Genomic DNA, 13,432 nt, shown 5'->3' with positions numbered 1-13,432 from the left:
ACTTTTTATATACATATGTACATACATACCTACATTTGTATTTCTTGTAAGTCTGTGCCATATTGGCTTTCGAAAAGTTGACGCCAAGCACATTCTAATAAGCGCATTCACCCAGTGATATTTGCCGGCGAGTAGTTAAGAATTGGCAGACGCTCGGGATGTATTTTTCTTATCTTTTCTCAAAGGTGCACACACACAAACACTACTCATACTATAATACACCCACAACCACCGATCGGTTGCATTGCCAGCAGTGCAACAGCGCTTCATTAGCCGGAAATGTATGAAATTATATATGCCGCCATTCAATAGCGTTCTACTTTCAGTATTCAGGAAAGCCAATCAGTTAGTTGGGAAAACTTTATTTGTGCCGGCTCATTCATTCGCTTTAGAAACACGCTGATAATGTTAACAAAGTTGTGCCGAGTTGAAAAATGTTGTGCTACTTAGATTCTTCCAAATTACGTGCCGTCCCAGATATGCACATTTGTCTGTCCCAAAGTGCTGCGCCCTCTTCTCGTTTATAAATTCGATTCTTATTCAGAGTTGCCAAATTAAATGAAAATATTTCCATTGATATGTAACATGTTTGGTAAGTTTAAAGTCTTAGCACCCCACTTAATTCTTCCTCAATTTTCAGATGTACAATAGTAACCCTAGTAATAACCCCTCCTGAGTTTTGTATACTGCTGAACATTAAAGTCCTAAGTCGGACTCAACTCCGAACCGTGTAGCATACTTACACTATCATCACTGGAAATGATGGCATGTATTTGAAGGTAAACGACTGCTTGTTCTATCTTCTTCAGTTTTTCGCTGCTTCGACAATAAATCCACAGCATTTATTAATTGAACGAGAACATACCGGATCTTAACATTTTTTGACGAGGCCGAAACACTCTTTCTTTCCACACAAATTACGATCCACCGTTGTTGTTCTACCGGGCACCTAGTTCCCGTTAGGATGGTAAGAATAAGCCCATCGAGTGTGTTATTGTCGACGTCATCTAACGGAAGGCCCAAGAAACGTGCTGCTTCGATGGGGGCGGACTGAGGAGAGAGGGATGTTAGATAAGTGGGTTTGGTGGGGCATGCAAAGAGGTGGCCAGATCAGGCGGAAACTCATTGCATTCAGGACATATATTTTATATGTCGGGGTCTATTCTGAATAAGTAGGAGTTTAACCTTATACAGTATTCAGAACGAAACTACAGCCATTTATGACATATGTACCTTAGCAAATTCCAACGGCTTCGACCGCGATCACAGCGAAGACATTATCACCTTAATGGACCCTCTCTTGGTGAATGACAACAAAACAAAAACTCGTGAACTCCTGCTTATCCAGAGTAGATATTGACATTATCAACTTATGTACAGTCAAGCTGTCGCTGCATGTCGTTAGCTACCTCTTCACATATATAGTGAATTCTACACTATATTTTTAATAGTCCAACCTCGTCGGGAGAGCACGTTTCTGGGACATACCGTTACATGATATCGATGGCAAACAGAAGTCTTATGAAGTTTCTATAAAACAACAATCCCTTTTCCTTTGGTTCAATATTATTAAGATAGCTCTTTCTTGTGTCCTTCCCTGAGATGCTAGTCCTTAGATTCTGAATGGATGGATTATGCGTAGCCCCTTTAATAATATAATATATTAAAATCTTTCATTTATTTCCCTAGATTGTGTTAATTATAATGTAAATATGTTGTCCTCTCTTTGCAGATCGATATTCAACCGCCCGAACGTGAGGTTGTTTTCTCCGAAGAGTTTCGTCCCACAGACCCACGCAGCGTTGGCCCATGCGGTGGTTTCAGCACACAATATGCTTGCATGTGTGATTTCCATGGCGTGCCCTACAGGTGGTTCAAACAAAACTCATACAAACGACTAACATAAATTATAATAAGCAATTTTTTTACTTCGCAGAGAGGAAGTCGCTTGGGATATCGATACGATTTATTTATCCCACGATACACGCGTGCTGAATTTACGTGATTTTGATCATTTGGAACCAAAGTACGGCAACAAAATATTTTATTGTAAAGAATAGAACTAGTCTAATATATCTTAATTGTTGTTGTTGCAGAGACTTAATGGCCATTGTGTCCGCATTGGAGTATAACACATTTTTTCGCGGTCTAAAAGCATCACATATGCGCCTCTCCAATGAGACTTTGGAGCGCATTCTACACGTGCTCAAGCGTTCAATGTGGCTGGAGGAGCTGCATTTGGAGGCGTTAGGTTTAAGGTATGGCCTGCAGTCACCCGTATATGTCAAAGATCTATAACTTACTGTTTTTTTTTTTTTGGTTTTTGCTAACAGATCGGATTTTCTGCATAAATTAGCTGTATCTGTGATTACAAACAACAATCCCGCAATACGTACGATCGATTTGAGTCATAATTTAATTGAGGATAAAGGTATGTTGACCGAATGTTGTATGTTAAACACACATACCGACATATAATACACACATCATTCAAAGAAACATAAATTCTTCAGCTCAAATGCATAAAACAAACTAATTAATACCCACTACTACTAAGAATGAAGAAAAAAATACTAAACAGTTGTACATAGACACACACATACTTGCATTTAATACCCACTTTTATCCAACAAAAACCCTTATACGAGTAAAGTACATGTGTACAACTATATGTGACCAGCGACCCTTTAAATCTAATGTAATCCAATTTAAATTACCACTCTTCCACTTTTGTAATGTAGGAGCAAGCTCATTGTGCGCCCTACTTGGAAAAATTGTGCAAGGTTTGATTTTTTTGTTTTGTGTACGGTTGATGATGCATAGTTAAATGTTAAAAGAAAGTTACACAAATTTGATTTCCATTCCTAAGCGAATTTGATTTCTTAAATGTGAATAATTCGGACACTCAAATATGGGAAATTTCTAGCTTTGAATAAGATATATGTATACTCATTGTTGAACAACGGCTTTAAACTTAAATATATTATTTAAATTCGACAACTGTTTTAATTAAAATTTTACTGAAAACTAATAATCGCATGCCTTAAGAACATATCGATTATTTCTATTTATTGCATTGTGTATGTATTTTATTTATTACTCAGCATCATTACTACACCGATACAGGAACAATAAGCTCCAAAAACAAATTATTGCTTCCTTTCTCTAGCTATAAATTCGAATCTCAGCTGAATAATAATCACCTGTTTAGTTCCAAATAATGTTTTATGTCTGATTTATTCTATTTTGGGAATTGCAGTATACTCAGCGCATCTTAGGTTAGGCGCATCCATACTTGCATTAGTATTCAGTTGGTAAATTTTATTTTGCATTCAATTAAATAAAAACTGATACAAAAAAAATTTTGGTTATCCAATGACACTTCGCAGAAAATATTTAAGTATTAAAAAATAATATTGGCAGCATTTTCTTAGGGTAACTTAAAAAAAGACAATTTTTAAACGCAATTAAAGTAATTATTTTTTTCAGAAACTTTATTTGTCTTTGGCTTCATTGAGTAGTAGAGGGAGTGTTTGTAGGTAGCGAAATCTCTCTCCATTACTAATTTCATTACTGCAATTAATGCTACTTTACTTTAGTATCGTTTGAAAAATGAGATAGATCCGCAGAGTTCATTTAATAATAAGAAAACCACTCTCAACATTGTTTTGAAGTGCTTTCCTTTGATGTTATGATCACTAAAAATTAAATCAATTGTTCCATATAATGTGATAGCAGTACAAGGTGCGTTCCAAAGTAAACGAGACTTAAAAAAAAATAAACAGAACAAATGTTTTTTAGGCAAAATCAATTTATTTCATTCAAAATAGTCTCCATCTGCTTCAATACAGCTTTGGCACGGTCCAAAAGCATGTCGAACGGGTGTTTTAGCTCGTTGGCCGGTATGGCCACCAGTATTTTGAATGGCCTCTACGTCTGCATAACGCTTTCCTTTCATGGGCAAACACATTTTTCCGAAAAGGAAGAAGTCGCACGGTGCAATATTAGGTGAATACGAGGAGTGGTTAATGGTTAAAATGTGATTTTTGGTTTTTTTGATCATCATTTATGTCCTCACGACCACTTTGAAAACGTTGAAACCACTCTGCTACAGGATAGACTCATTTTCGCACCGATAACACAAACATACTGACACTTAAAACGCAATAACTTCACTTCCAATCGATAAAGATAGCAGATTCTAACGCACCAAGACAAAAAAAAAGTGGAGTGCATGTAATCCAAAGACTAACCGAAAGTCCATGTGATAACAATGAAATACAGTTTCCGAATATACAGTTATATTTACGGAAAGCCATACCAATATCTGCAGTTTTTTCGAACAAGATTCGAAATTTGGTAAAAAAAAAGTATTTGTCCAAAAATTGGTGTGCCTCACCTAGTACCAGCAGTGTATATTTACAAATATGTATGCATGTACATACATATATTATATATAATAAAAAAAAAAACAAATATAAAAAGAAGTGCGCTGAGTGTAAAGCTTTCTTAAATATACATACATATATGTATGTATATAATTAAGTTTTTCTACCTTCCAATATGAACTTACTTAATCTTTATATATACTTGTATATACCATATAGCATGTTGCATAAAACCGTTATTGTAAAAATATAACTTTGATTGAGGTGTTACTGCAATTTTATTTCATTCTTGAGCATATTATTGTTCGCTCTGCTTCTTTTGCTGCTCAATTACGTTATTTAAAAAAAAGTGCACCATTTATAATATATCTTCTCTTTAGGTGCTATCCACTTGGCAGGTCCCATTGCCAAGGTTTCGAAAGGTCTTTGCAAGCTGGCGCTCGCCCATTGCGGTCTAACATCGAAGGGCGTGAATCAGATGTCACATTCATTGTCTCTGAATCAAAGCATTTCCAATTCACTCACACATTTAGATTTAAGTGGCAATAGTCTCAAGGACGACATAACAGTAAGTACCACCGTATACATATTTGTATTTTTGTAGTTTTGTGGTTTTGTCCGATAGAAATAATAATTTTTTCTTGTTTATTTCAAGAATTTACATAATTTCCTTGCACAACCGAATGTTTTGGAACATTTAGATCTCTCATCGACTGATATAATCTTGGAGAATGTAAGTACTTTTCAATAACACAAATTAATTAAAGGCAATTACTTAATATATTCTACATTTACAGTTATTTGGTGCCCTTTTACGCGGTTGTGCAACGCATTTAGCTCACTTAAATGTTTCACATAATTCTTTTAGCACAAAAAAAGGCAAAGAGATACCGCCATCGTTTAAGCAATTCTTCACCAGCACATTGAGTTTAAAACATTTAAATATTGCCGGTTGTAAACTGCCAATGGAAGCGCTCAAGTAAGTGCAGAGTTAAAGATATTTAGAAAACAAAACCGAATGGTTAAATAGACTGGTGTTAAATGTAAGAATGATAAAAATCAGTCACAATAAAATAATATAAATTATATTTATTGCATTACAAGTAATAATAATTGCATAAAAATAAAACCAGTAAAATTCTTTGTTTTACAGAAACTTACTGCTCGGTTTAGCCTGCAACGAGTCCACAGCTGGGCTGTATTTAGATTTAAGTAGCAATACATTAGGTGCCCAGGGCGCGCATGTTTTGGAATCATGCATACATGGTGTACGAGTTTTACAAAGTTTAGATATAAGTGACAATAGTAAGTTCAAGAAGTCGAATAATAAAAAAAAATATGTACAATGGAGGCCAAGAAATAGTTATGATTTTTTTGCAAGCTTTGGCAGTTTAATTTAATTAATTGAATATATGGTTTATCCACATCAAAATATTAAATATTACTAAAATTTTATTTATTGTGATTCGAAATGTTGCCAAAAATGTCAGAATTTATTCGAAGTTAGTACAAAAAATTTAAAATGTATTTTTATATATTTCTATCCAATATAATGTCAGAAAAGAAATTAGCTTCAAAATTTGTGTTTGGGTTTACTTATGTTTAAAGTTACTTTTTGGCCTCCTGTGTGTGTGTCATTATATTTCTATCAATTTTCAACTACTCTACTTTAAATATTGTTTGTGAAAGTTTTTTAATTATTTTATATTTCCTAGATTTGGATGCCGAATTAGCTCCCGTTTTAACAGCGATTTCGAAAAATCCCTCAATACGTACACTTTACATGACACGCAGCCTGACCGGCATGAAATTGAAACATATTCCCACCGTTATGGACGCGCTCGTTAATCTGATACAAAAAGACGACTTCCCATTGGCTGAGTTGGTGATCTCTGAAAATAAGTTGAAGAATGATATACACGACTTCATTAATGCCCTTGGCAGTAATCAAAGTTTGCAAAAACTAGGTGGGTATTTTTTTCTTATTCCTGCGTTGCTTTCTCCCGCTTTAGTGTTAGGAATAGGAGCTATTACTACAGTTCTTCTCTATTATAATTCTGAACTGACAGTCAGTAGAGTTGCAAATACTGCCCTAAAAATAATTGAATTAACATTTGAATTATTTATTTAGTAATCACGAAAATTTTAATTAAAATTTATTTTCTAATTTTCATTCTCAAATCTCGGAATGAGAAAAAAGTAATTCCAATTACGGGATTAAAAAAATAAAAAATTTCAATCCCAAAAACCAGGAAAATTTTATTTTTAGTCGCTATATAATTTTCTATACAAAAATTTTTAAATTGAAAAAAAAATCGTAACCCTGACACACATCACATTTTGTTCATGCTGATTCTATATTTTTTCAGACATAAGCGGCAACTATATGGGTGACGTCGGTGCGCGCCTGCTCGCCAAAGCTCTGCAAATCAACAACAAACTGCGCACAATTTACATGGACAAGAACAACATAACACCGCAGGGTTACGGCGACATCGTCTACGCTTTAGAAAACAATCACAGCATGCGCACCATACAATATCCGGTTTTCGACATTACACCACACATGAAAAACCATCCGGAGAAGACCGATGCGATTATGCGCAAAATGCAAGAGCTTCTACAACGCAACTGCAATGGACTGAAGCGCGCCAACGGACAAGGATTCCGATTGCAACATGGTTTCATGCTCTCCTCCACACACCAACTGGTCGATAAGCTCGTGGCCGAAACACAAGATAACATCTCAGTGGCTAAAGGTAGCGATTCGTCGGCAGTGCAGCGGCTGATCGATGACGCCGAGAACTGCAAACAATTAATGCCAAAATTACAGGAGGCTGTGCGTTGTGAATCGCATCCGGTGGAAATAAAGCTTACACGCATCGCCAGTGACCTCAGCTACACCATACAGGGTTATTTGGAGGAAACATTGGAGACCATGCTGCGCACTGCTGTCGAGCAGTGTCCCAAAACATTGGGCAGTCAAATGGTCGTGCAAGACTTGCGTAAAGCGCTGAGTGAGCGTCTACAAATACCCGAAGATTTTCTACAGAGTTGTTTGTTGAATAATGCCGGCAGTGAGATCATGAACAAAGTGGGGTAAGTTGTTGTTGCTAATTCGCTTGTTTTCGTGAGAGGCTCAGCGTTTAAGTAATGCAGAAAAACTCGCACTGTATGAATTGGAAACTGCTACGCGTAGTGAGACAAGCTTTTTAGTTGGGGAGCGTGGTTTTTAGATATTACGATAAACATTGCTTTTGCGCTTTGTGAAAAAACGAGTCTATAACACAACTATTTCGTAATTAATAAAAAAAAAACGGAATAGAGGATTGGTTAAAGATAGTAAAATAATTGATACCAGTTATCATAAATTATGCCAAAAACAAGAAAAAAAGTTAACTTCGTTTTTACCATAGCTAGAATACCCTTCACAGATAAACAAATTTTTACATACAAGTAAAATACATATACTATAGCGGTCCGATCTGCAAAATTGGTTCGCTAATTGTAGCCTTGCCATCCAAAACAATATACTATAGTGGTCCGATATCGGTGATTCCAATAAATGAGCAGTGTGCAGAATTTCAGATCCATATTTCAAAAACTGAGGGACTAGTTCACGTATATACGCACAGACAAACAGTCGAACATGGGTGAATCGATCCTAAGGTTGATGATATATACATATACACTTGAAAGAGTCCGGGATGTGACGTTTCCTTCTTAGAGTATATTAACGTTCAGGGTATAACAATTTTAATAATTTTTTGTGTTGTAAGTTTAGAGCAAAAACCCACTGTCTCTGTTTGATAATAAGTCGCCCGTGCTTACCTAGAGCTGGTCGCGGTCAGTGTGTGAGTATACACATTGTTATGTTCATTGCTTACTCATAGATAAGATTAAACATTAGCGGCGTACTGTATTGTATTTGCGAACGAACTGAGTAAAACAGAAATATGAAAATGAATTGAAGAAATGCAAATGTAAAAAAAATGTTAAATAAATAATAAAAAAGCTATAGAGTGAACCCGTTTAGTGCGGCGTGGAGATTAATTTTATAGCGATATCAAAAATATCCGACAATATGGAAATCAATAAGCAAAGCTGAGTCCGCGTAAAACAACATCACAAAAAACAAGCAGAGGCAGCAAACAAAACTTCGCAGAATTCTAACTGAAAGTGGAGAGTAAAGTATAAATCTGTTTCAAGACTTGGCTGCTGGCGCTGTTGTTGTGCTCAAAGCTAAGCATTACCTCAGTGCGCCTACAACGCTCAACCGATCAAGAGGAGCCACTGCTATACACGGAGCGTCGACAGCTGTTAGAGTGCGGGGAACAGCTGATGGGGCGATTGGGTCGCATGTAGTGCAGCATAAGGGAAACATATAGTTCTTGCAAATCGAAAGTGAAAGTGCAAAATAAAAATAACAAAATAGCAACAAAAAATTGTTCAAACCAATGGGACGCGGTTGGTGTGGTTGGTGTTTTTGTGGAGCGCGCGGTGACAGTAGCAAAATACCAAATAGAACGCTTAAAGAAGAAGCGGATGAGGAAGATGATGAGAATTTTTATAAAGTGCGTTACGATCACACTACCGAGAAGTTGTTGGGACCAAACGCCTTTACTGAGCAAGACGCGCTACAGTTAAATGTTGCCAATGTGCCGACACAAGATGACGCGGAAGCGCAAACTGATAGGGAGGCATTAAGAAAGTGATTACGTTTGCGTTTTTAAACATTATAAAAATTTTCCTGTAGAATATACTATGTGCATACATCTAAGGCTATGCATTTAATATAATTTATAATATATAAATATTGCATGCGTCGTAACCTTTATTTATTGAATAATTATGTTTCTTGCAGTGAAATCGAACAATCATTGGCGGCATCCATCTCTGACCGCGCCACGGACGAGGTGTTGGAGGCGCTCACACGCTATCGGCGCGGGCTGGGCATTGCCGATTCACCATCTGTGCTGCTCGATGAGCCGCAAACACCTGATATTGTGCGCAGCCGTTCGAGTCATGTAAGTAGCTGACAAAATAACCCACAAAATACGTATTAGCTGGAGCAAGGTGCAATAATTGCAAGCAATTAGAACTAGTTGACTTTGAAATGCGCTGGTACTTTTTTGTTATACACACAAACATGTTTTTGCAAGAAAATTTTAGTTGTCTTAAGCTCAGACCGGCACCCATAAAAATTTCCAATTCCTTATCAGTTTTTCATATTTACAAATACTTAACTTATGTATAGTTTGTTGTTGCTGTTGCAATATTGTGTTTTTCGTACACCTTTAGCTTCTTCGTTTGTTTTGCTGTTATCCTACTGCCTACAATGCCGTCATCGCCGGGCGAAATGCTATATTAATTGTGTATTGCGTGTGTTCAACAATTTGGCCTTGTTGTTTACTCAATATGCCTTATCGCCGTTTGATAAATTTCAAAAATGGTAGTATGGCGCAGTACCGTTGGCATGCAAGCCCATAATGAATTGAAACACTTAGGGGCATCTAATGCAATATTTTGTCAATTACAATACGCGCATACATACATCAATGGCACTGAATGTACGAAGAGTTATTGTATCGCGCAGCTGCGCTCTGTTTCTCTCCCAGCGTAAAATATATGTACTTCGTGCTCACATGTTTTGTGTTCCATAATGCACACATCCACAAACATATCTTAAGCTGTTAATAAACGTGATTACAACGTCAGTCAGTTGTTATTGTTGTTGCAGCGGCATTTCACAAAAATTATTTTACGATCCCCAAATAATTCCGGTATATTTAACAAAAAACGATTTGCATTATCCGTGGAAACAGAATTAGCTTCTTTTGCCAAAAAAACAATAACAACATATGTATATGTATACTTGTATATCTCCGGCAAAAACATTTTGCAGTCAACTTAAAAGTTTTGAAAAAAATGAGAGCCTGTTCTATAAACAGTGTTGATAAAAAAGCTTCGAAGAATGCTCTCAAATATTATTTGTATTAAATGTTAAATGTTACAATTAATTAAATATTTAATTTTGTGTGAGTTGGTAATATTCCTTAGTTTCTATACTTCGAAGAGTCAGAAGATAACGTCGAAGACACATAAAATAAATATATGTATAAGTGCAGTAGGCCAACTATTTGACCATATCTGGGTGTTTTTGTTAGAATCCTTTTTATTTGTAATGCCAAACCAACTTTTTTTCATATAAAAGCAGTTAAAGAAAATAAATACATTTTTTGTTTGATTTGAAAGAAGTGTTAAAATCATCTGCACATGTGATTAATTGCTTGACAAAAACTTTTTTTTTTTTACTTATTATTCAATATGACCCCATTTTGCTTTGATTACGGCCTCAATCATTTTTGGGCATAGGCTGGACCACCTTTTTGCAGAAATCCCCGCTAATATATTTGTCAGTAATTTTGCGCTTTTTGCCATAAATCGTTAAGATTCTGACACTCACCTGGCGTATCAGAAATCACACGCTTGACTTCAACCCAAGCATACTCGATTAGGTCGAGGGCTGGCGATTAAGAGGCACAATCGAGTATTTTAAATTTATTGTTTTGAAGCCAAGTTTTACCTAGGTGAAAAGTGTGTTTCTTGTCATTATCTTGCTGGGAGACGACGTCCGACACGTCCTTGCCTTACACTTCTAGCCTCCTGCACAAATCTTGTTAACGGATGTCAACATATGGATTGGCAACTCTTACTCACTACCATACTTTTTACATTTTCATACCCCCTCCAAACTTCATCATTGGGTGAACAATACAGCTAGTCAAAGGTTTATTGATTTTCGCCGACGGTATATTTCCGATCATATGTCATGTATCCAGTCATTTGGGTGTAGATTTTATAGTTTTTTGCAAATTGCACACTCAATTTACGGTTTCGTTTTGACGAGAGTTTTTTGTTTTTTCAGTTTGACACGTCCGTGCAATGTGTTTTAGCACTATTTCTTCCTTATAATTTTGTGCACGTAATTTCTCTGCCAAAAAAGAATCGCCTCTACAGCATATAACTGCCATACAAACTGACCAATCAAACTGAAAGCTTATCTTCACGAAAATTGACAAAGATTATTTACCAAAGCATCACTACCATCTTCAAGCATATTGTTCAAATCGCACCACTATAGCTTATAGCTACAAGTAGTACTTTCTTCTTCTTTTTATGCCCTTTTATACGTAGTGGATATGTGAAGGGTATTATAACTTCAGTGCAGACGAAGTTAATGTTTTTTCTTGTTTATTATTATTTGTAATTTTTATTTCTATTTCTTAATTACCCATTGTGCACGAGTTGACACATTTATTTATTTACATGTGATTACTTGCAGTTTCTCTTGGCAATTTATTCTTCTAACCGTATGCAGCATCTTGGCGATGTTATATGCCAGCGCACATTCACCTACTTTTTTATCATCTGACGCTGTGTATAAAGTCAATATTCCATACGTCAATATTTGTTGAAAAATTACAATACATAAAATACATTTTAGTACCAATTTATTTTAGATTAAATTAAATTTGCTAAACTCTTCTTCGCGCTACCGATATAAATGTATTATTCTTGTACTTTATTTTCTAACTTTCTCCTTTATTTTTACTTGCAGGATGCGGATGGCCTGATAATACGCCCCGGACGTGGTTCCGTTCTACCCAAAATGGGTCTGGAATCGCCCACTGTAAGTTTTGCCACCCTCACACACACACACTCCATTGGATAGACCACATTTTCGATATCAATCAACCTATATGTCTACACATATCTATAACTACATATTTGCATAAATTAGAACAGATGCGTGATTCATAGTCATTCCCCATTTAACAACTGAAAGCGCAGCATTAAACCAATGCAAATACAGATGGCAATTGCCATATTGTTTAGCAAATGGCAAGCACTTATGAAAATTTCGTGCTAATTTTCGAAATTCGTGTAACTCTTCTTAGTCATAAATATTGCTTTAGCTATTTTATTCTATATAAAAAGAACTATATAAATTCTGTATACATATTTATGTCAATTAATTCAGAGCAAAGACAGCATTTATTAAAACACAGCAGAAACAGCAGTCGAAAGTAGCTAACGATCTAATTACACACACACTCTAAATACGCTGATATCAAAAATTGCAATTATTCACTCGCACTTAGTTACTCAGTAGTCACTATACACACCCACATGCGCACACATTCAAACATACACAGATATATTATACGTTAGTAAGCCACTTTGTGTACAGTAGACCACTACACACACAATTCCACAGAGATTTTAGCTGACAACAAAGAGTTTTACTGTTCCTTTCACAATAATCAGCAGATATTTTTATATTAAGCATATATGTATGTAATTATACATTATATAAAGAAATTCAATTAAAACATTTGTGTTTTGTTTTGTGTCTTCCCCTTTCTACGTCTAAAAATAACAAAATAATATATATAAAAACAAAAACAAACTCAAACACAAATGCATTCTTCACTCACTTTGCATATGTTTGTTTGTGTCTGCATATTTCTACAAAACAAAAAATACCGCTAACAACGCGCTTTATCAATTTAATTGTTGTTGTTTTGTTTTAATATTTAAAACGTAATTGAAATAAACATTATAAACTACTTATTTTAATATAAAAATATTAATTTTTTTTTTTTTCAAATATTTTCTTCAAAATTAAACATTTTCGACATCTTTCCAATTCGCATACAACACTAAAAACAACGACAATCATTCATTCCCAACGCTTTCATTAAAAACTTGCAAAATTTGTCGTCTACAAACACCTTACTAATATGCAAAACTATTAACAAATTAACGAACGTCACAAACAAATCAAACCACAAAATGTTCATTCATAAAGAAATTGGAATATCTGAACCTTGTAAGTAGTGGCCTTCATACATATTAATCGCACAAATGCCTGTATTTGATTTGCTACTAATTATTCTATGTTGGCACGATTAGTGTATATGTGTGTATATAGTTTTTGATTACTGTTGAAAACTATATTTTAATTAATTAATATTTAA

The 13,432-nt window shown here is 35.3% G+C and overlaps 1 protein-coding gene across 2 annotated transcripts in view; it reads left to right on the top strand.

Moving 5' to 3' along the window:
- The window catches only part of LOC108978976 (F-actin-uncapping protein LRRC16A), an 80,985-nt gene that overhangs the window by 61,447 nt on the left and 6,106 nt on the right, over positions 1–13,432 (top strand). For both annotated transcript variants that reach the window (XM_018949506.1, XM_018949507.1), the window contains exons 6-17: positions 1,733–1,869; positions 1,937–2,026; positions 2,097–2,258; positions 2,334–2,431; positions 4,769–4,956; positions 5,044–5,121; positions 5,186–5,367; positions 5,542–5,693; positions 6,104–6,355; positions 6,758–7,487; positions 9,253–9,415; positions 12,010–12,081. In XM_018949506.1, the coding sequence (XP_018805051.1) occupies positions 1,733–1,869; positions 1,937–2,026; positions 2,097–2,258; positions 2,334–2,431; positions 4,769–4,956; positions 5,044–5,121; positions 5,186–5,367; positions 5,542–5,693; positions 6,104–6,355; positions 6,758–7,487; positions 9,253–9,415; positions 12,010–12,081 (2,304 nt within the window). The remainder of the gene's footprint in view (positions 1–1,732; positions 1,870–1,936; positions 2,027–2,096; positions 2,259–2,333; positions 2,432–4,768; positions 4,957–5,043; positions 5,122–5,185; positions 5,368–5,541; positions 5,694–6,103; positions 6,356–6,757; positions 7,488–9,252; positions 9,416–12,009; positions 12,082–13,432) is intronic.

Source organism: Bactrocera latifrons, unplaced genomic scaffold (assembly GCF_001853355.1).
Source record: "Bactrocera latifrons isolate USDA-ARS-PBARC rearing strain unplaced genomic scaffold, ASM185335v1 scaffold_13, whole genome shotgun sequence".
In the NCBI taxonomy this organism is placed as follows: domain Eukaryota; kingdom Metazoa; phylum Arthropoda; class Insecta; order Diptera; family Tephritidae; genus Bactrocera; species Bactrocera latifrons.
The sequence above is the reverse complement of the archived record's forward strand: the minus strand, read 5'-3'. Positions and strand labels throughout refer to the sequence as shown.